Source organism: Anopheles moucheti, chromosome 2 (assembly GCF_943734755.1).
Source record: "Anopheles moucheti chromosome 2, idAnoMoucSN_F20_07, whole genome shotgun sequence".
Taxonomy (NCBI): domain Eukaryota; kingdom Metazoa; phylum Arthropoda; class Insecta; order Diptera; family Culicidae; genus Anopheles; species Anopheles moucheti.
In genome coordinates this window covers 10282700-10306849 of record NC_069140.1, presented here as the reverse complement: position 1 = coordinate 10306849, position 24150 = coordinate 10282700, and the positions used below count along the sequence as shown (strand labels likewise).

At 46.6% G+C, this 24150-nt stretch overlaps 1 protein-coding gene across 2 annotated transcripts in view; it reads left to right on the top strand.

Annotated features, from left to right (window-relative positions):
• LOC128299758 (ABC transporter G family member 23) overlaps positions 1–24150 on the top strand; it is a 38968-nt gene that overhangs the window by 1855 nt on the left and 12963 nt on the right. Inside the window, exons 1-2 of one of the 2 annotated variants that reach the window (XM_053035826.1) lie at positions 14345–14429; positions 22582–22984. The exons of the other annotated variant lie outside the window; for it this stretch is intronic. Coding sequence (XP_052891786.1) covers positions 22974–22984 — 11 coding nt within the window. The 5' untranslated portion in view covers positions 14345–14429; positions 22582–22973. Of the gene's footprint in view, positions 1–14344; positions 14430–22581; positions 22985–24150 lie in introns of those variants that run through there. 2 annotated transcript variants of the gene reach the window in all.

Sequence of the window (24150 nt, the reverse complement as noted above, 5' to 3'; positions counted from 1 at the left end):
TGTCGACATCAGCGAATGAGGTTCGACTTAGTAGCGATCGTGCCCCAAAAAAAAAAATGCTATAACCGGATTCACTGTTTTAGAAAAGCTTTAACAGCCTGTGGATGGTGGCCTGATTATGCAATCATGTGATTTACCACCAAACGAGTTATGCTTAGCAGAAGAACGGTGAGAAAGAACGAGAGTTGATAGATAGAGAGAGAGAAGCAAATTTAATGTTGGGTTTCTTCTGGGGTTTTTTTGCAGGAGCAGGATTTATCCAAAAAGAGGGTTCTAATTTTCAATCTCGTACTCTTGATGTAATTATTATGAAGCTGAATCATATTCTAGCGAAGTATACAGGCAGTTCTCCTCATAAAATCATCTTTAATTAAAACCGAGTGTGTATGGCCAACGTTAGAACACGAACGATAGAAAATTACGTTGAAACATCGTCTCTATTTTTTATTGCGATGAAGATGACTTTAAAATGTTTCAATGTCATGCTTCTACGGTGTTCATGGTAATCTAAAAAGCTACTTCGACACCAAATTCATTATATCGATTAAACGATATAAAACAATACCGCTCTTCGTTTCCGGATTGTTGCGGCTTCCTTTCAACATGTTGTTGTAACTTCGCCACACCATTACATGTGATCTTGGACCTATGTAAGTTGTGCGTACGAGAGTATGTGTGTTTACGACCGGCCATTAGGACGCACACGTGTATCGTCCGCAAACCGCTCATCGTTCAAGTTCAAGTTGACCATCGAAAAACTCGATCTCCCTGCTCGCTGTTATCGACCTGCCGAAGTAGTTGTCATTGGGCGCAGAGTTGTCTCGGCTGTCGCTACCTACGCACGCTGGAAAGTGCTGTAGGAACGGACATCCCCACCTCCGCTGAGCGGAAGCTGGGACTAACAGTACGACTGACCTTAGGGCAGAGCAGGTACCGACGGACATGATGGATGGTTGATGCTGATCTACCTCGAGCAGGCGATGAATCAGAACAAAATCATATCAAATGTAATCCAGCGTTCTACTTTTACAAAACATCAGAAAAAGAAGTCTTGTATTTCAGCGTTAGTGCTAGTGATGAACATCCACTATTCCGCTGGAGTCGTGTTTTAGTCGATGACAATACATTCCGATGGTACCATTTATGCAAATTCCTTCCGTAAAATCAACCACCCATGCACAGATCCGGTTTTTCTTGCTCATCATTTGCTGACCGAGCAACGGTATTCCAGTAAGATTCCATCCTCTAACTCCAGCAATCGTCAGCGAAACAAACATGATGTTGCGCGTGGAGCTAGATCAAATTTAAAATAAGCAGTTTCGGTGCGGAAGTAAACACACGAAACTATATCTGAATAATTAGCTGTTTACATAAATCAAGCGAAGACACCTAACAATACGACGTAAACATCGATTCAGACACAGTCACTAATTAATAGAATATTTTCCGAACAAAATTATAATTTTTAAACACTTTGCAAAAGACTATTCACACAGATTTGCATTTTACAATATGCCTGAAGTCGTCTTAAAACAATAAAAATTAAGAATCATATAACCTTAACGCATAATTTTCGTTTTGCCATGAAGGCGATGTTTCTTTACTCTTCCATAGGGTTCGTCGCTTGTAAGTCGCGTTCAGCATTGCTGTCTTTTGTATCGTATATTGCATGCAGCGCATACGACGCTTACGGTATCGATCGTTGTTTGCGTGCAATATTGCACACAAGGAACATAGTGAGCTTGGTGGTGTTTGTGGTTGATCACAGTGTGCGTGGACCACTGTGTACGTATTTAACTGCTCGAATGCTCTCTGTAGCTCGAAAGCTCACGCATAGCTTTGCTAAAGCTTTCATTTGCTCCTAAGGAGTTATTTGTAGGAAAAATGATCCATTAGTTGCGTTACCTACATACAATGAAAAGCAATATTTTTTGCGAATAGTTAATTACAACCTCTGGTAGCTGGATTTCATGGTCGTACTGTCAGCTGTTCAGAAAGCGAACCCCAAAACACCAAGAATCCATCATCAACATCGAAATCTACGTACGCTGTGCTTAACGCTTGATGATCGTTTAAGGGTAATGAAGTAATGAGTCATTGCTCAACAGCGGAAAGCTCAAGAATTCGATTGTTTCGGCACTGCTGGGCGGCCCACTTGATTATTTGACGTCAGTGGTTGCGAAGTTTAATGGCCCTACGTATCGAATTTGGAATTCACTTGCGCGAAACGCGTACCCGCACATCGACACCTTGAACGTCATTATTTCTGTTAGTGAGATGAGAGTTCATTAGGCGTGTTTTCGTGGTACACACTCAGATTTAATTACTCTTCTCGACTATTTAGTGACCGAAAGAAGAGATTGTATCCTGAAAGCTATCCAGCAAGTAGTTTTAATTGTTATCCTCCACTCTTAGTAATATCTCCCCAGAAGTTACAATTTCTTTGCATCGGTTGTTCAATAACTGAACTGATCTTTAATAGCATTGCTCGTAGATTGATAATTTATAGCATCCACGGTGCCACCGATTCTCTAACGAGCGATCGAACTCGTCATCCAGATGGTGTTGCGAAAAAAAGCAAACCACCAGATAACCGCGTTGCGTAATAGTTATGCCGATTTGCCACCGTCGTCAGATTGATCCCATCCTCTAGCGTTCCCTTTCACACACACACATCGGTACGATTCGGTACACCGCACGGGTCTCCCTCGTTGAGTTTCTGCGTCGATTTTCGCCTGTCCTTAAGTTTGTCGCACGCGTTTTGCACCGATTTCGGTGATATAATACGAACGTACCGGCCCCTCTTCATCTTGCGGGACGAAAGGACGAAAGCGTTTGGACGGTGCCGGTGCGGCCCGTTTCGTTTGGTTCAGCAAAAGCAAGCGACTACAAATTCTAGTCCTTTGTGTCCAGGTTGTATTGAAACCGTACCGTACCGCAACCAGGCAGATAATCTATCTTCTGACGTCGCAACCCGATGCACTGCGTCTAGCGCCACTCGGCGAAGGCAGTACCCGACGCGCAACCGGTTGTGTTACATGAACTTTGAATGGTTTCTGTGATGCTGACTGCATTACGCACGCCAGTGCCTTAAGAAGGTTGTTGTGGTACGAACCCGGTCGTACGGAGTGGCGTCCACACTAGCGTGGACAGATGACAACAATTACCGCCATGCTGGGCAAAATGTCTAGCAGCTCATCAAAAAAGATCAAAAACACATTAAAAATACATAAGCGAGGGATCGAGGGACGGATGAAGACGCACGCATTCACCGATGCGAACACCGAAAACTACTAGCCAGACCCAAGCATCCCGAGACGGATGGGAGACCGGCTCGAAAGCATCAAATTGAGATCAGTCGGTCTGTCGGTTTGTCGGTCAACCGATTGACTGCTGTTTCGCTTTATTTTCATCAGCTGGGTAGTGGACGGTGGCCACATTCATACAGTTTTCCTCCCTCTTGCTGTTTGTCTTGCGCTTGCGGGTGACGCGGAGCAGCTCGTGTGGGACGCGTCGCAAGTGTGTGACGTTTACATAATTCCCAGGTCTCCAGGTCAACGCTGATTCCACTACGCACGACCACCAAACCCGATCAGGTTACTCCGGTTTGTGTACGGGCGCGCGCTTCGGTTTCCGTCCGCGCGCGTTGGCAAGTTTTCGGCCGCACCACCATTCCTCGTGCCGTGACACTTTCGTTTTCGTCAATGCTACGGTTTGAGTCTGCCTTTCTCCGTCCGAAAGGATACATAAATAAACGAGCCACACACCACGCCATAACAGAGCGATGGTCAGCTGGGGGTTCGGCGTCGTTCCCTCGGTCTGTCGGGCCGGGAGTTCAGAAGCACGGGTGAACTACTCCGCATCGGCCAACGGAGGTTTACTTTTTCGGTGCCGAAGCTATTATTAATGACACACATTTCTCTCTATTTCGCTTCTCGCTTTTTTCCGTAAATAGCTCCGCCGTCTCACTTTCTCTCACTGTGGAGCTTTTGGGGCCGCGTTCAAGCGTAACCGAACAAAATTGGATAGATGCTTTTAAGACGATACGCACGACGCACCTTTCGATGACGATCCTGGGCCGATCGGAGGCGTCTGAAGTGGCCCGCGATTTTGGCGTTGCGTTTTTGTATTTGGAAAAACAAATCCTACCCCGCTGAAGTTTGGTAGATTGGTGTATTGGTGGCATTGGGAGGATAAGCGAAAATCGCATGGCAGCATTAACATACCGCGCATAGCACGCACGCCGCGCACGGCCGTTTTGCAATGCGCCCGACGAACTTCGGCGTTTCCCCGGGGCCTGTACCGGGTGCGAAGTCGCGCTCGGCTAAGCGTACTGTTTTCAACCACTGGCCAGCGGTTGATTTTAGCTGACGAAATTAGATTATTTAACGCAGAGACGCAAGGGGCTGGAGTGGGGCTGGCTAGTTAAGCACGGCGGTGTATCGGATTTGTCAAGGTGTTGATTACGCACCACCGGCTATCACTGGGGCCAACTTTTCACGGACCAGTGAGGGGTGTGTGAGTTTGTGTGTGGCGGTACTTTACGAGCAGTAGCGAGCAGTAGTGCGAAGAAACTACGCACACACCGACAGCCCGAAACACTCCCGGTAAAAGTTTCCATTTGCCCCCGTTCGGTTCGTTGGTCCCGCTTATGTCATTCGGAGCAACCATCCTACCATTCGGACCATTCTTTTGCCCCGATGTGCAACGCAGCGTGTATTTGGGTCAGTTTTTTTTTTGTTTTGTTTTTAAATGATTCACTTTTACCGCGCCCGGTGATACTAATTAACAAATTAGCTTTACCATTACATGCGTTCAATTAATTGGAGAATAGTATCCATTATTTATCATCTTAATGCTCGATCAGCAGCAGGTGTGTTCGAGGATGGGAAAATCGTCAGAAACTCGAACATGTCTACTATCTCCATTTTGGATTGATGGATCTCTCATCATACAGGCAAAAAAAACCCAATATTTTCATATATATTATGAGATGAATCAGATCACTGACCTTTGGCTAATACGATCTACTTAAAAATAGATTGTGTTGGAGGACAAACAAAAAACAGAACCACCCTACGAGTACACTGTTTTGCGTCACTTGCCACTCGCTTAAGCTTTCCGTCAGCCAAAGCGCTGCGTCACGATGATGCTGTTGTGCGAATCCGCCACTAATTAACCTTGCCTCGTCTACTTCCGCCCGCTTCAGGATATTTAACGTACATTAAGGTGGGTTTTTTTCTTGTTGTCCCTAGCTTTATAGAAGATATTACTTCTTTAATGTATCATTCTAGTGCTTCATGTACCTTCCGAGTACTTGAGTATTGAAAGTTTTTCTTCCTAATGCGACGATCAAGTTGAAATTAACTAGAATGTGTTAATGGAAATGTGTCGCAGAATGGCAATTAGGTGTGCAAAAAAGTGTTTAGTTTGTTGTTTTTTTAAGAGACCGAATAAAGTTGTTACAATTTAAAAGCTTTTACTTTTTTCGCCTTTTATAGTTTTGTAGCGCTGTATATATATATATATATTTTTTTTTCAGAAGAACGATGAACTTTTTTATCTGTTTGAGTATTTCAAAATTCTTGTCTATCTGCTTGTTTTTCTTTGTTAGTATATCCTAGTACTAGACACAAATATGTACTCTTAAATACGGAAGATATCGTTGAATAGTTTTATTATGTTCCGTTAGGCATTTTCTGCTCGGTTTGTGTAGATATTTTTAGTGTTGTGGGGAGTACTGGTCTTGAGGAGTTAATAAGACTAATTATGTAGAACTTATATTGGTCCGGTTCTCACATAAGCCTCTGAGACATTGGCTTTGTTCAAAACTGACGACTCCATCTTGGCCGAGGAAGATGCTCGGAATACATTACGAATTTCCGCTGAACTCACTATCGTACGAAGAATTAGACTCGGCAATCTTCGGCCGGTTAGACATGTCAATAGAATGATATCGTACGACCTAAGTCTATTTCGGAATATGTTAAGCCGAACCAGGTTATCCATTATCATTAGAAATAATAATACTTCAAGGATGTAGCTGAAGCAATAAAAAATCTATGAATTGTAATGAGTCACCCCACAATACTCCTGAGAACTAAAACAAAGTAATCGCATTAATTAACAACATCGAAACAGACATCAATTACAGTTCTGTTGCTAGATGTTTTACGCTTCATGCGTATCGTCATGTATGTTTTATAGAAACACACATTCCGACAGCGCTATGACTCAGCCTTATTATCTATAAAAAGAATCAGTTAATCGACATCTAATGCACTCAATATCTCATACACTCACACACGCAAAGGAGGGTAGAATATTAATTTAGGACTACTCCACTAATTCGCTACTTGCACCGCAATGTTCACGATTGATAAGGGAAAGGACGCCGATGGGAATACCCGGACCTTGCAGCAACATCAGGTCGTTGATACAATCGAACGATAGTGACCATTCGTTCGTTCGATGAACTAGCCATATTATGAATATTACATCACAACCTCCTTTTCCCTACCATCACTCATAAAGGCGGCAGTGCTTGGAAATGAAATTAGGTCGAGGACGCTAACGCTTACCTTCCTCCCCCCCCCTCGACTTTCCGCCTGTTACTTAGCGGGATGTTAAACAGACCATCGGCCATTGTTTGCCCTGCGCAAGAAGGGAGAAGGGTTCCGATACGTTCACTGCCATCAGCCGCGCAAGGGTCAGTTTGGGGCCGCTTCTTCTCGCCCAAACAATCGCGCTGTTTGTGTTGTATGGAAGAAACGCTGTTTGCTTTGAAAATTACTACTCCCTTTTCTGGAGGAAAATGATTATTTCCCCCCAAAACGGCGTTTGGTGCTTCACGCGAACGATGTCCCACAGTATGGCAGCCGCGGTCAACGTGCGGCGGTCTGATAGAAGATTGCATAAGGCTCCCCCCCTTGCGATTCGTTTGTGATGCAGCTGTCAGCGATCGGCGGTTGGGAATTCGTACATTTTCGAAAGGCCGGACAAACTTCTGGACTCCTGGAACACTGGCGAAAGGCTGGGATCGTACGTACTGCGCGATGCAATATTTTACGTAGCTCTGAAGCTGCTACTCCTTCATTGCGACTTCAAAGCTCTGGCCACGGTCTATCGATTATGAGAAGCGATTTTTCTTTCCCTATCTACGCTCATGGACGCTGGACAAATAGAAGGTGTGTGCAGGTGTATGCGTTTACGAGCTGGTACGGCACAGGCGACGCGCTGCGATTACGTGCGTCTCCACTTGGACAGTTTGGTCTGTTGCAATTCTTGCCCGTCGCATACTCGAATCGTCATCTCACAGCCCCACCTCCGCGCTGGTGAGCACGGTGCAGGGAGAATGCACTGGACCGGGCGAAGAAAATGCGCAACGCAAGTGACACGGAAAGCGAAAGCCCGCTGGCAGTCGGTCAACAATTTGTGTTTATGCCATAGGGGTGCCATCCCTTGTATGTTTTGCACGAAATGTGTGCGAACTTCAGCACATATCGCAACGGATGTCTGTCTGCGGCTTATGTGTACAAGGAAAGGTTCATCTTTACAAAAGGTGTGGAGAACTGGTAAAAGATCCTCGTGTGAAAGATTGTAAAGGATGCACTCTCAATGACAATTCCTCAAGGAATTCCATCGGTTCCGTTCCGCGTGTGGTATTCTCTCTGATAGCGAGCTCTTCCATAAACACTCACCCTGTAGCCGGTTTCGTAATGTTGTGCGCTTGCTGTGGAGGTTCGCGTGGAGACGCCTTGGGTCATTTTCGGCGTTTGAACGTCGTTACTCCCACACGCTGCCATATTGACGATCTATTCGTTACCAAACACCCATACGATTCGTGCGCTGAAGCTGGCAACCCTCCCTACTACGTGCGTACCGCCGTTGCAACTCAGATAGTGCGAATGCGATGTGGAATGAAGACCTCAAATTTGGGGCATTTTTCATACCATTTTCCACGAATGATACCTTCACTAGCCGCACTTCGAAAAAGTTGTTGTTCAACATTCGTTTGGCAACACTGCTGCCAAATGCAAGACAATGAAAGTATCTGGTGGGTTTAAAAAAGTGTCCTCCTCCAGCAAGGAAAATGTTGTTTCTCTTCTCCACAAAATTCCATCTTTAAGAAAGGTTATGTTTTGCTGTTTTTCCCCAAGACGGACACATCATGCGCATAAGAATGTTAATGCGCGTTGTATTACACAAGCTTTCAATGAGATGCCTTGTCCTTTGCTCATTATGGCTATTACCAGGCGTACCAAGCAACAGGGATTCGATTTGTCATGTCGTCTAAAACGGAATAAACGGAACCCAGGGTGACCGTAGGCAATCGTAAACACAGCAGCATGAGCATGTAATGAGAATCCCGATACGGTCGGCTGTAGTTTGAGTCATTGATTTGCGCGTGCTGGGCGAGCACACGGATAGCACACGGGGCGGGCGTTGGGCGTGTGCGACCCAAGCAATCAAACAAGAAGGTCAAGCTTAAGTGTCCTGGCCCGAACAAAGCCATCGAAGGCCATTTGTCATCGGGATCCAATCATCATCCCCGGCCACGTCATCATTTGCCACGGAACATCCATCGATCGTCCGGCAGCTGGCAGCGGCGGGTCCGTTTGGAACAATGGGGAACCAACCACCAATCATCTGTGAAGTTGCACCGGGCATGCACAGGTTTTATGCACTGTTCGAATGGAACACACAAAACAACACAATCTCGACTCTTTCGCGATGTATGTGTGTTTGCGTGGCATTGGACTATCGCGACTTCCAATAAAGCGGTCATCAGGCAAACTCGATCGGTCCTCGAAAGAAATGGCTTTAACGAACACCATCCCGAGCGTACACCGGAGGCCTTGACATTACGTAACCCGGCCTGTCCCTGTCCCAGGCCCAACACGCGGCCCAAATCTTTTGTGCGTTCATTCATGTTGCTGTGGTCGTTGTTGATGTTGTCGCTGCCGTACGGTGGAGCTTTCGGCAGCACAATGATCCCTTCCAGTTGATGATTTGTGTTCCTCATTGCAGCAACAACAAAAAAGTGCTTCTCTCCTTCTTCTTTCGTTCCCCGAGGAGGGTGAAAAAAAGCAAAGCAATAAAAACCGAATTTTCAATAACCTTTCCCTCGTGCGCCTCGTGCGTGGAGCTGCTCACACCTCATCCATCCACAACAGACCGTCCAACATTGTGTCGCAGCGTTAGTAGTTGGTTCGTGGTCTGTTTTTATTTTAAAATTTTGCTAGTGTGTGTAGAAAATAGTGAAAAATTTAAGTATGTTTACTGCACCGAACTGAAATATTAAATATACTCTACATGGTTTACATGATTGAAAATTAAATCATACAGTGAGTGACAGAAAAAATGTCATAAAAAAATTAAAGATTATTATTTATTTATTATCATTATTATTATTTATTGTTTTTAAAGTATTATTTATTGCTCAATGTCATCTGGCAAATTAGGCCTACATAACAGTAAATTTACAAAATTATTAAAAACGCTAAGAGACCTGGATTTAAACCTGTAAACTTAGCGTAATATAAAACTAGTTGCACAACAATGCAATAAAACATAAATAATAGCAATAAAAAATAAATAAACAAATTACAACAAACAAAAGATCATTAAAAAACTGTAAAAAAAAGTTGTCCCAAACAATTTCTCAGTTGGTACTAGACTCAGTTGGCTACTAGATTTAAGTATCTTCTTGTTACACATGTTTGAATTTTTGGATTCGAATAGTTTTTGGTAAAACGCAAGTGGCTACCGTACACTGGTTTAAAAGTGCCCTTTTTTGAGCTTCTGAGTGTATATCCCTCCCTTAGTGAAACATTATAAACAACACTTCCAACCCTCCCATGGTGCAGAAGCGTCACGATCTCATCACGATGTTCGTCAATTCGTCACATTCCGTCATCGCAGTTATTTCTCACCCCTTATTTCTCATCATTTTCGCTTCGCTCACTAGTCTTCCCTGAAATGAAACTGGCAGAGCGATTGCTTCGCGCGGACGGGAATAACCAACTCGGTGTTGACCCGGCACCAATTTCTGCGAAAATCTTCCACCGAGCTGCAATCGAAACGTATTCGCGCGACGTAATTTTCCATTTTCAATGAGAAAATTGATTATTCAAAGACCTTCGGTTTTTAGATGCAATGAACATTCAATAATGCAGTGGAAAAACCGTTTGCAACGCTGTAACGCGGTCGGTTTGGAGACTTTGAGCACCTCCGCATCGAAGAAATACTTCATCTTGTGGTGCCTTTTTTCTGTAGCAATTTGTCTAGCATTAACTTGAAGCGAACGAGAAAAAAAACATCCTTTCTCTTGCGCTAAGCGCACTAAGTGCCCTCCAGCAAACGGAAGGCTTCAATTAATGCAAATCATGCCTTGCGATCCAATGACGTACATGTCGCGCTGCTCAATTCTAGCGCCCTGCGTCTGGCCAGCGAACGGATCGGCTCGATCGGGCTTGGAAAGCCCGGACTGGAAGTATTTTTTTCTTTAGCGTAGCGCAACAATTTTCGTCATTCGTTTGCTGTGCTGTGTGAGTGTTGTACAGTGTCGTTCAGGCGATGGCAAGATCGAATCGGTCCAAAGTACAACCCGTGCGCGTTCGTCATCGTTTTGCTGGTAGTTAAAGCGTGGCAGATGATTGAACAACCAGCCAACCAAGCACAGTGTAATCCATAGTGGAGAAAACCATAGCAACCGCGTATCGTAGAAACGAGTCATCAGATATTAAACGTTGCTGATAGCAACCTAAGGTCACTGGAAACACGATTAAACAGAGAGCCGTCGAGAGCCTTGCACGTGCTGTTGTACGCAAAAGGTTGCACATCAAAATCTACAAAAAGATCCTTTCCATCATCGCTCTTAATTCTCCCTCTAAGTGGTAGGGACTAATGTACACTTGGCCCAAGATCGCATGCACCGAATGTCCTTGCGGTGCTTAGTTTTACGACCCCAAGTGGATCAAACGGCCAACTGCAGGAATGTCGGTACGACACTTTCGCCATTCTTCGTTCGTGCTAATCCGCACCGATCCTTGTGGTTCGCTCGTTGACATCCAGCCTCGTCATCGTTAACTATGCAAACGATGCCCACGATTGCCTTTTTGTTCTCCGTAATGGTCCGCTTTGCTCGTAAACGTACCGCGGCTAAACGATATCCACAGGTGACACAGCTAAACGTCAAGGACTCGACTCGGTCGCCATGGTGGTGCAACAATCACACTTTTATCGTAAGCAATTTCTCAGCACCGTTTGCTCCGGTACCGAACGGGGGGAGGCTGCTGCGTTGCTCGAAACAATCGCGTAGGATAGTGTGACCCTTCGCCGAAGGGATCAAGTTCATGGCCCATGGTGGCGGGAGAAAGATTTCTACCGTACAAGGCAATGTTTGAAGACGAACATCATCAAACAAACAAAACATAATAATAATGCAACAAAAAACGTCCCAAAAATGTGTCCGCCTTCGACCCTGAAGAGCCCATGAGTGACTTTCCAAAAACACGGACAGCTGGCGTTGGACGCGTTTCGCATAACGCACGCGTCTTCTATGCCTGCTGCTGGAACATTGGCTCCAGAAATCAGTTCAATGTTATCTGGGTGCTGTGGAAGCCGCAATGAGCGGTAGGACCTGGCGTGTTTCGGTACCATTGTCTGCGGCCGTCCACTTATTCCGGACACGTACCGTTTCGGATCGTCCGAACAGGGACGCAATTGCTGTGCGTCTTGGTGAAATGGTGTGGCGAGCGTAGCGCCAATTTACCGCCAACTCGCGACCATGGTTCCGAATTTTTGGTCAGCCGTAGGGAGTTGGAAGTGGTAGCCGTTGTTTGGGACGTAACATCATCGCCATAATGATGATGATCGTACAGCGATTAGAGTTCCCGAACTCACCATGCGTTTCGTGTATTTTGGTTAGGGTTACACGTTGGCAGTGACCTTCGCTGCTGTTAGGCAACTCGCAGCTCGTAATTTCTATCGTTTGTAGTAAAAATGTTACTTGAACGAGTCGTACTGATAAGGTGCAACAAAAAAAGACTACTCTTGTTGTACATCACTTGAGATCACTTTACGGAAATATTAAAACATATTTCTGTCTCGTTAAAACGCATGACAAACGATGACCGAGAGGTAATACTAACTATTTCTCCATCTATCTTCCCGGTATACATTGTCGTCTATCCACCCTAGTTAAGTCATTCCATTACATGACATTACTGGCAAAGACTGCATTCCACCCGCGGGACTAGCTAACGAACCTTAAGTGCCATCTCTATGCCGGAACCCAGCGGTGATTCCCAGCCGCCCATTAAATCCCGATCGTACCTTCGCAGGAAAACCTCTCATTTGCACTACGTCAACCGTACCTTGGTACCACCGGCTCGCTGTTTGCGCTACACTTAACACCTTTCGGGCACATGATGGGCATTCGATGCTCAGTGCTGAACCCGCGTGTCGTTGAGTGCTCCCACCGACTCGTAGTAGGCTACCGATCATCACACCTGAACCTTCTGCGTTAAAGCGTTCTCGTGCTCGAAGTGCACGCAAATTGTGCCGATTGCGGTAGGGTGGACCGTTTTGCACGGTAGTGTCGCTAGCACCCTGTTATTTAGATGACTTATCCCTCCAAACGGTACGAGTGTACTCGGCATTCGTGAAGGATACGGCCAATGGTGGCGTGGGTTTTTACCCCATCCGCTTTCATCCGTTTGTTAGTTTTCCGAATCCGTGTGTGTGGAATCGTTTGAGGTTGAATTACTGACGCCACTCAGAAAAGATGACGATTGGGTCAACAGCAACAAGCGAAGATCAAAGCATCAAGGTTTGCGGCTCACGTGTGTGTAGTGCATAGTTTCGCATCCTCGTCATCGGCATCGGTATGCTTTGTGGGGTAAATTTATTCGAGCAGAAACTCGTGTCCCCCAATCGATGGATGCATTTTTTCGATTGGATTGGTGACCCTTGGCCCGCGGGCACACAGTGAGCGCGTGCAATGCTTTGCATCTTGCGTCCAATGTCGCCCTGGTTGCATAGTTGCAAGCACCTCGATTTAGAATCGATTAGATCATTACCGGGATAATAGCGTACTGAGCACTGTTATCAAGAACGCTGCTACTTCCGGTGGCGTGGACCGCACGTTAACAACAGTGGCGTTTCCACAGCACGTCCAACAGTGCACCGGTCAACCTCCGGACGCGCTGGAGCTATGAATGAATCGATTCGCATAACCGGTTCACTCGGCTTTGGCTGGTGTGGCCACCTGCAAACCTTCAATCTATCGGGCACGTTTCACCTGCGGTTCGGCCATCCGTACGCCTCTGATCCGTTCGGGGTTTTGGACGATTCGCAAGAAGGCTCTAGCAATGTTACACCCTAGTTACACGAATTGATTGATTCGTCGACAGGCACGGATACGAGTCGACGGGTCGACCGGTTTTTTAGCGACCGGGACACGTGAATCGGCAAAGAATGATTCGCACGAGCAAAATCGAGCTGTTGCAGTGGGTGCGTATTAAAGCTGGTCTAGTTCCCCTCGTATTATCGCCTCCTTTGATTGATGGAACCGTAATTAAACGACGTGCGAGAAATCGATTCCATGTCCTAAACGATCCCTTTTGGTTTCAAAAATAAAATGTCAAACCGTCAGGTAAGCGTAGTGTTTTATAGCAAAACACTTAACACACTTAATGGAGTGGAAATGTCCAACAAATGGCAATAAATCTATCTGAATGATTTGTCCTGGTTCTCAGTTGTTGACCGACATAAATTATCCAAACGATTGAAATTCAAATTACTAAATTTTTCTTTGTTCTGCTCGTTCTTGGTTGTCTACGAACTGAACTGCACCTGATCATTTCGTAGCCGCCTGTCAGTATCCGAGCCTGTTGAGCTTTGGAACACTCTCATAGCGCTCAGCAGCAACTCACTCACCACCGCTCCAAAGTTCAGTTCGAAACTCACCAGAAGGAGCCAGACCCGAAAAGAAGTCGCGCTTTGGTCAGTCGCTTGCGCCATCGCGCCGTTCGTTCGGGGTGGAAAACGCGTCTTTTTCACTGCCCCGAAGGCAAACCTCACGGCTGTGACTCGTGTGCACGCACGCACCATGATCGTCCCCGATCTGCGCGCGGCTCGACTGCCCGCATGGGTGCGAGTGCGACAGACAGTTGTTTGGCCACCACCACGCCGTGGCCGTGGCGGACGGAGCGAGAGGTGCAAGAGAGAAGGGGTAATTACCCGCTCCCGAACCCGAACGGTTGTGACGTCGCGGCCCGCCGGATGATGGTCTCGCGGACTCGGCCCCCAGTGTCAGTTTACTGTTGGCCGTTCGTGCTCGTGGTTGTGTTTCGCGTTGCCGTAGTGGGTGCGTGTGTGGCTGTTTTTTTTTTGTTGCAAGAAACCGAGGGGTGGTAATAGAGGTAACAGAGGCCGCAACAATTGAATCTCGTACGCATTCGGGAGTGCCGTCCGCTGGTGAAATAATCAATTTTGCATGCGGTGACAAAACTGAAGACAATCTTCAGCCCCGGGGGGTGGTTTTTTGTTTCTGCTGACGGAGGCAAAGAAAAGAATCATACCGCAAGATGATGGCAACAAACAGCTTTGCAGTGCCCAGTGCCCCAGTGCAGAAATTGAAGTTGAAGTGTTTCAGGGGAAAACTTGCTTGCCTTTCGCCTTTTTGCCCTCGTCCCCGACTAGGGGGTGTGCTAACTCTCCCCCAAAAAAAAAAGTATTAAAAAAGGCAAGAAAAACAGTGTGCAAATGAGTGCAAATGTGTGCGCCACCGATCTATTTTCCGCCACTAGAGTGTTGGGGATTTGTGGGGGATGGGGGGTGGTATTTAACGTGTGCGTGTGTGAGTGTGTGTGCGAAAAGTGCGAACACCCGGGTATGGGTGCAGGAAGAAGATGGTGTGGAAAGCGTATCGGAACGGGAAATGAAAAGAAGAACCTCTTTCAAACACCCCCCTCTCACCCGTTTCCACACTACCCCAAAAGGATGAGGCATTGAAGAAGAAGATGAAGAAGACGCCCGGAGAAGCCCGGATGGGGAAAGAAAATTGTCATTACGCAATGGCAAATGTGTCCACGAATAGGGGGAAGATGCAAGAGGGTGGCAAATGATACGGCGAGGATCCAATCGGAGGGGTGGTGGGGTGGTTCGCCGACGGGGGAGCACAATATGGAAACCTGTCTGAAATGGGTAGGGAAAGAAAAGACAACAAGCGCCCGTGTGTGTGTGTGTGTGGCGCTCAATGAAAAGGAAAAGTTGTTTGAATGAATTTTCATTTTTGGTTACGACCAGCAGTATGGAAAGGGAAAATGGCAGAGATAATGAAAAATTAGCTGCAACTGAATGAAAGCAAAAAAAAAACAACGTACCACCAAGCGAAGACGCGCCCGATCGAGTCGAGTACGTCGCATGGTACACGCTGCCGTGTGTGGCAATTTTGCCCCTGCAATGGTTCCTTCGAAGGGTTTTTTCACGGTGCGGCTTGTTATTATATTATTAAATTTCTAACCGCCAGACATTGCATCACCGAGCGTTATTTTTTGCTATCACGCGGTTGGTGAATTGGAGATTTCGATCGAAACGAGCCGGATGTTCGTACATTGTGCATTGAACATCATGTGAACAGATTGTGCAAATGGATGATGAATAACAACTGAGATTTCGGAGCAATCTTGTTATTCTGATAGAGGCCCGTTTTGCTCAACTGCCACAGCAAACCGTTCGCAGCATTGTGAAATGAACGTTATGTCTTTAACTTTTACGATCAATATCCACGGTATTGATAGGTTTGCTGCACAAAAACAAAGCATAAATCGATCGATTGGCCGAGATTGAACTGGACAAAAACAATCATTGCAATGCTCTCCAGCCTTTCGCTTTCCTTCTAACGACACATGGTCAATTTCACAGATCATTATGTAGCCCACCCCCCCTCACTGCCCGATTGGCCTCAATCGAGCATGTAAAGGTTTCGATTCTAGCAACCACCTGCAGGTGCCTGCGGGCTTCTGATTGACTACCGTGGACGCAAGAATGGGGTTGGACTTTTCCTTTCTATGTCGGCCACACACGTACACTCCCCTTGAGCAATGGGCAGGGAAAATAAGGTGCTACCAAACCAAGACATTCGATCGAGGATGTGTTGCAATAGCTCCCCAATGCATCGGCCGAGGATAATGTGACCGGTTTGAACACGACGACTACCGCCGCATTGTGCATGCCGATCGCGCGCACTCCCGCCGGCTGAAGGGGGCTGTGGAGAGACGGGTGGAGAGTTTGGATTGCGGTGCAATTAAGTTCCCCGGGTATCGATTGCACCAACCTGCCGAGAATTCGTTACGAGTGACGACCTCCGTGCGGCAAATTATAATGCACAAGAAGTTCTCGGCCCAGCGTCGGCAAATGCTCGATCGAAGAAGCGAAGGATCGTGCTGGCAACACTGCCCTTTGATTAATTCGTTCGGGCTCGTCTATTGCTTGAAGGACGCACCGAGCGACAAGGAATAGTTACATAAGGTCACTCGGGGGTGTAATGGTAGCTAATGCTATGCTTCCATCCCCTGGACGGTGTTCACAAGGCACCGAAAACTGACGGTGACGTCGTATTTCATGGAAAAAACACACATTCCACCAGCGGTGAGCGAATCAATTGGACCGCATGGCGTGGCGTGGAATTGGTTCACCTTGGTTACACCGTGAGAGCCTTGCCCGAGCTAGGGGATGGAATCTATCGGTAAAGATTGGCTGGATCCTTCAAGCCGTGCTCGACCTCACCTGGCGGACCAAGCAATGCGATAAGCGCATGCGAAAGATCATCCCCCAAAAAGTCAGCCGATGAAAAAACTCGTTCGCTTGTGCTTTAGCGGTGACTCAATGCCAACCGGACATCGAATCGAGCCTCACACATACCCTTCTAAGCAGATACGCTAAACGAATTCTTCTACTCAACACCCAACAGCCCATCGGTAGCGCTGGTTTGGCCGATACGCACTCGTTTGTCCCTGAGATTCGCTTCGGCGATTCGGTTCGGAGTCATGCGGAGTCATGCGGGATCGTTGTGTAAGGATGCTTAACAACCCCTCCACATACACACACACTGGTGGACCCCCGTTTGAAGCGATGTGGAATTGCACATTTACCGTTATGTAGCGATTGACCGTACGCTGATCAATCGAGATCGAACAGAGAGCGATATTGTTTTTGCGTGTTTTTAAGTTCTTCTACTAGGCCGGTGGAGGGGTTGAGGCCGACCCAAACCGCGACAAGTGCATCCAACTTTGCGGGCCACCAACTTTGAAGGTAATTCACTTTCAAGCCCAACTCACCCGGCGCTGGCGAGATTTTGCTCACGGTTAATGCTCACACGCTCGCTCAGTTCAGCTTGTTCTTGGGAAGAACAAGGCGAAGCGGGTCGAATAGCGCCTGCGCGCCTATCGTGCCAGAAATCGAAAGTTTCTTTTTCTTTGGCGGGTGTGCCAACGATCGCGTAGATGGTGGAGGACGACGCACCAGCTGCAAGCACCAGCGAAGCTCCCCAGTCCAAAGCCAAAGCGGCCTTCACGGTTGGGGCTTTTTGCTTGAATTTCTCACACCCGGCTTGGTTTAATGCTGCTGCTGCTGCTGCTGTTGTGGTGGTGGTGGTGGTGCACACACACACACGATGGCTTAAGCTGGCCGAGGCCGAAAACCAGTTGCAGCGGTTCGGGATCCCAGCGGACAGATTGGTTTTGTGTGTTGCGCAGAAGTATGGCAAGCAAAAAAAAAAAAACCCCCCGCACGTGTGCGCACATACACTTGGAAAAACCTTTCTTCAGCTGGTTGGGAAAAGCGAACGAGAAGGGATGTGATGTGTGTGCTTTTAAGCTCGCTTGAGTGTGCGTGTGTGTGTGTGTGTGTGTGTGCGTATAGGTATGTTTCTGATGTGCATGTGCATATGCGTGTGCGAAACCGAATAGACGAGCGTGTGCAAAAATGGCAGAATTAGATAAGTACGATTTCAAATCGAATTGGATAATCGCACACACCACCCCCCTCCCGCCGCCTGCCACCCCTTGTTTTCGTGACCACCATGCGCGTGTGTGTCTGTTTCATGGTGCGCATTGCGAGTGCTCGAAACATATCGTGCATAATAATAATAATTGCACACAACGAAACGAATATGTGCGCAAGTACGCCACTGCTGCGCAATGAGGGTGCGACATGATGAGGTTTTGCTACCATACCCACCCTCCCCAGAACTCACCCCTTTTCATCCCCTTGAGTTGGAGCTACTGTTGAAGTTCACGACGGACGGGAGCGGAGGCGATTAGGGCGATCCAGGACAAGATCCTCGATTCCTGAGGGGTTGACACACGGAGGGAAACGGCTTTGCATAATCCCTCCCGGTCGGTCAGTTGGTTGGAATGTGGGACACCGCATTGGATAACCATCACCCTCCAAGAACCTCGCCGTAGTTGATGTTGCTTTATTTATCTCTCTCTGCTGCCGCACAAGTTTCTCTTCTGGACCTCCAGGCCATTCGAGTCCATTTTGGCCGGCGGTACGACTCGACAGACTCGACCGACGACAGGGGAACTGAGGGGAAAGGGCCACTCCGTGGTGGCACATTACTGGCACAGCTGTTCGCTGGCCCAGTGACGAATATTTGCGCCTGTTTTGCTTTCGGGTTTTTGCTCGCTCCCGCTCCCGCCATACGATATCCGCCACGGAACTGCTGACCATTGCACAACTGCGGCTCGCTGCGGCTGAAACCTTACCTACCGCACAAAAGCCTTGCCCGCACCGTAGGGCCCCGCGGGCACTGCTGTTTTGCTGTTTTGTGGGGTTTGTTGTGGGTTTTTTTTTTGCGTGGTGCGAATTTTCACTCCCGCCTCGACTGCTGACTGTGAATGATGCATGCGTATACGACTGCAGAACTGTGTGCGACACACAATCCAGCCTGTCTCCCGGGTTTTGTGTGCTGATAGTCATGGATACATCGCAAAACGCTATCCGCAGTGTTTGGCCTCGAACTGGTGAGATGAAAATGTGAGCCACGGGCCGGGAAACGATGGGAAAACCCATTGCGTGCACGATTTGCGTGGGTAATTGAGATGCGGATAGGCGATTTGTTCTGGCGATTGCGAGATTAGCACTCATCTACCTGAAACAAGGTGTCGGTTTCAATCGTGGCTTGGTTTCCGGTTGCTGAAAACTGCATTTCGCTACGCACGAGCATTCGGCCCGCGCAATTGCTGTTACGCATGAATCTAACCCGCTCACGTATAAAATCCGCGTTGGAAACGGATGGAAATCTTTCGGAATCACGAACGAGTTCCCGTGTATTAAGCGGTAGAATTAGCAGTAATTGTCTCTGTGATTGTTTTCCTTTCTATAGGAAATGTGTGTGCGCACCGAGGAAGTGACCAACGAACAAAGAAACAGAATTCATTAGCGGGGGGCAACTCTTCTTCTAAGCAGCCAGAGAAACTGAATAATACAAGCTGTGCGAAGCTACTGATTATATTCATTGAGCCATCGTGCCATATCAGGAATGCAAATTCTATCCGTTTTAATGATCGCATTAGCAAACAGACTAAACGATCCTCGCGCGCGGATTTTTTTTCGCGCGATGTATTTCCGCATAGCGCGACTCATCACAAAGCATCGAATGCAGCGCATCATTTTGGCAATTTGTTGCTAACGTATGCTAAAAACTGTTTCCCCCCTTGTCGCGTTATTTCTTCCCCTTTGTCATGAGCCTTTCCACTATAAATTATATTTTAAAGTTCCGCGTATCAGCACCACAAAACGGTGTGAGAAAGGTTTTTAATATCATCTGCCCGACCAGTGTGTGGTGGCCGGTGCAGAGTCGTGCAGTTTTACCGGCTTATGTCCCACCGAAAAAATGTTCATCTGCATACGAATCCTGTTTCATTTCCAACCGTTTGTTAACGCAGTAGGAAGTGCGTACCGGTGAAGGCACGTCTTTTCTATCTGCGCGGCAGTTTCAAGCGCGGATTGTGATCGAGATCGCACTGGAACAGGTTTCAAGCGCATCCGGCATATATTCGAATGATATCATATTATGCGATATGACATAAAGCAGCAAAAAAGGCATACAATTTGCATAAATCTTGCGAATTTCCATTGGTATCACACCATGCGTTCCCGTTAAATTGGGGGGTCGCGATTTTGCAAGAATTTGCCAGAACATTTGGTTCGTAATTTCTTGGTAGTGAACGAGGTTGAGACGAACGAGTAAGACGAAAGAGCGAGACTATACTTGCTAATAAAAGAAACTTGATGCAAATTGGTAAAATAATAAAGTTTATGAAGAAACTTGATACAAATGGAGTGCCTCCAGTAAGTGCTTGTAGCTCTTCTATTTAGTATCAGAATTCTTAGTATTACTGCACCGGAGGTCTTGACCAATTACTTCTGGTTTGATCTACTTGTTCTTACCAGAATAATCAGTTCTCGGTACGAAGACACTGATCCTCCAGAAGATTTTGATCTCTCAATAAGTACATCTATACTGAAGGTTTATCTTCAAGTAGAGAAAGACAGGCTGTACTTGTAAATGAAGAAACTTGATGCAAATTGGGAAAACTCCAGTCCTGGTCCTGCTGAAGATCTTGATCTCTCAATAAGTATATCCATACTGAAGGTTCAACTTCAACCAGAGAGAGCTGCTTTTCTCTTAGTTGCAGAATTCTTAGTATTACCGCAGCAGAGGTCTTGACCTGGTACGAAGGTACTGGTCCACCTGAAGATCTTGATCCTTCAATAAGTACATCCAAACCGAAGGCTTAACTTCAAACTCCAAAATACATGAAGTTGTCGCGCATAAGTTGGATGCAATCTACGAGCAGAGCTAATGACTTGAAGCTACTTAAAAGTTTGCCAAACCGAGGATGGCCTCAATTTGTCGCCACCTACCTCGAGATGATGGAAAACTCCAAACTGAGCAGATGCGTCAAACAAGCAACTAGTGAAACAAAACAAAACAAACCAAACAAACTTTCAAACAACAAGCCAAAATGTTGCAATCTCATCTTCCAGCAGCAAACATCGAGTCTTCCGACTTGTTGTACATGGCTAACGGTGCAGCAAATATGTTCAACATCAGACTCCCCTTCTTATTGCTTGTGCTGTGGCAAATGAAACGAAAACCTTCGAATGAAGAGTGTTGCCATAACTACCACCCTTTCGAATCCGCTCCGACAAGTATCTATTTGCTCTCCGCTGTAGAACACGCCATCTGACCATTGGCGGATCCGTTCTTGGCGTCGACGGTTCTTGGCGTTTGGCAACATCATGTTGGTTAATTTGTTTTGCGTCTCCGCCGCACCAACCCCACTCCAACTCCCTCCCTGCCCCCGCAACCACTTGAACATGAACCGGCCCAACAAAGCGACGAAACGAAAGATTTGCAAAGCCACAAAGACCTCAAACCGTTGCGGTGTTTACCGTGCTTGGTGTAGTGGCTGTAGTGTTTTTTTTTTCCTTTTCACCATTAGTATGCCAGTTATACAAGAAGTCCTTCGTGCGATGTGTCGATGCCGTGCCGTCGTATGTGTGCGTATGAAGCATGATTGCCGTGCGCACTTGCACGGGAGCACACATGCACAACGTGTCCTCCTCATGGGTGCCCACCATCAGTGTTTTTGTGCGCCAAAACCAGTCGGACGGGCTGCAACGTTGCTTAATTCTGGCTTGGAGCGGGCATGGGCGCGGTGGGTCGGCTCCGGGGCAACGGAGGGTGGATGCAAAATGTCGAAATCGATGTTTGTGGCCCAGCGCGCGCTCAAGCATTAGCGGAATGCAGCGAATTGAGCTGCACGGCGAGCCGCCGTTAAAACGAGCGAGCTTGGGTGCGCGATCGCGTGTCGTAACGATTGGGATTGTAAGATCGTTTGGCGCTTTTTGCTGCGCGAATTGGTTTGTTGTTATTCTACCCCAACCCCCGCGCTTTGCACGTGCACAGATGTGTAGATTAATTTTCGCCTAGCATCGGGAGCAACCGAAACCACAGCGCCCAACACGCCTTTTAGCACACCGGGAGCCAATTGCCAATTGATCCGCACCTGGGTGGGAAAAATACGCCGATCGACGATCGACAAAATGCGGAACAGAATCGGCGACTAGTCCGCACTGCATCCGCATCACCGTTCCGAGATGATTTATTCGCTTTCTTACCACTACCGGTTTATGATAGCGATCTGCGTGTGATGCTGGTGTTGTAAGGTTCACACACCCCCCGCATTTCCTACCCCATCTTTCCCCCCCCCCCCCCCCCCTCCACCACCCCTCGCTCGGGCGGAACCCATTCTCGGTCGATTTACTTTGTCTTCTTCAACGCCATCATCCTCATCGAATTTAAGTGATCAGCGTGTCCCGAATGGTGGGAGTGTGCGCACCGGAGCAGGTGTGCTTTGTACGCTTGCGCACAGATTTCAGCATTAGTTCAGCAGCGCTAGAACTCGCATTCGGAAGTGTGTTCATGTGCATAGGCAGTGTGCAAAACGTGCTCCGGAGATTATTAATCCGTGTTTTATTCCGTATTTTTTGGTTTAGTAAATGTTATCGATTTTCGCGCTTGTTCGGTGATAATACGCTCCATTCTGGTGTCCACGGGTCCATCCGTTCAGTGTTGTGCATGGTACAGTGATAACATTTACGTACAGCCAGCTTCTGGTGGTGAACTTTGCACCTGCAAAAACGGGACGCAGCAGAACTGTTCCCCGCAAAAAAACCGGGAACGGCAGGCTCCACGAAACCTTTCGTGGCCTGGTGTGTTTAGCTTGCTGGTGGTTGGACGCAACACTTTCGGAGTACCACCCACCGCCGGTGGTTGCAATATCAACGAGCCGACGAGCCAATTATTTGCCACCGGAAGTGAGCGCCGAATCGCACCGACTGTTACGACAACAGTACCCTCGAACCGACGCACAGAAATACATGATAAAATGTTGATAACGTAAGTAGACCGGAAACAATCAGGCAGCGGCTCTGATCGACGATCAGTGTTTTGTGCGAGTTTGTTTTGTTTATTTTGGAGTGAAAATGGATAATGTTTTCGCTGGTAAACGCGTCTGGAGGCAGACATTATTTTTCGATGTATTATTCGTTGGTTTCACAAAACACTTGCAAAACGTTTTAACAGTGGGGAGGTATTGAGTTTGATGCTTCCAAAAAAAGGTTAATTTCAGTGTGTTTATAGATTAACAACTACCTCAGTTAATGGTTGGGAAGTGTTTTTAAGTGAAGTTCGTGAAATAATGCATGTGGAAAAGCATCACAGTCTTTCGTTTTATTTGTTGATTTTAATTTAAATTAAGACCCATTTTTAAGTCACTGAAGTCGTTGCTTGAACTACTCTTGAAAATTCATTAGAATTCTATTTCTAACATTTAATACTTCACGGATTCTAATCTGTTTAAGATAATTCTAATTTAATGTACTTTTAAATTTGAAAAGACGATTTAGGGTTGAAAAATCAATATTCCGATATTAAACCGAAAAGGCAATGATTATTAGAGATGCAACTGTCAATAGGTTTATCTCATAACAATTTGAAGTCATTTGGCAAACTAATCTTCAAGAAATTCTTTCCGCAGATATTTGAATCATTTTTATATAAATCTTTGATTGAATATCAAACATAGAACTGCTCGTGATGAATACTCCTCTGAATGAATGATCTGATCTTCAATGTTTTGGAATTTTTACCAAATATTTCCTGACATTTTAAGCAAGACGGATATCCAAAAGAAATGCTTGATTTATCTCCCAAAAGATTGTTTAAGAAACACTTCACAGTGAAACTTTTGTAAAGTACAAGATTACTGGAAACGCAATGCAAGCCATCGATCAGAAAAACTTATCGTTTGACAACAACATTAACCAATCGATGTTCTACCAGAATTACATCTGTTTCTACGAATACGGGATGATTTTGACTAATGTTATCAGCCAAAATCACTCTCGCCCCAATGCCCATACTGCCATTGAAACCGCGGTAAACATGATTGATCGTGGACACGTTTCGTGGCCTCCCGGGATGGTACATTGAATGCAATTGTGTAATTGAGCCATCATCAAACCATTCAGCGGATGGCTAATGCGATCGTTTGCCGATGTTTT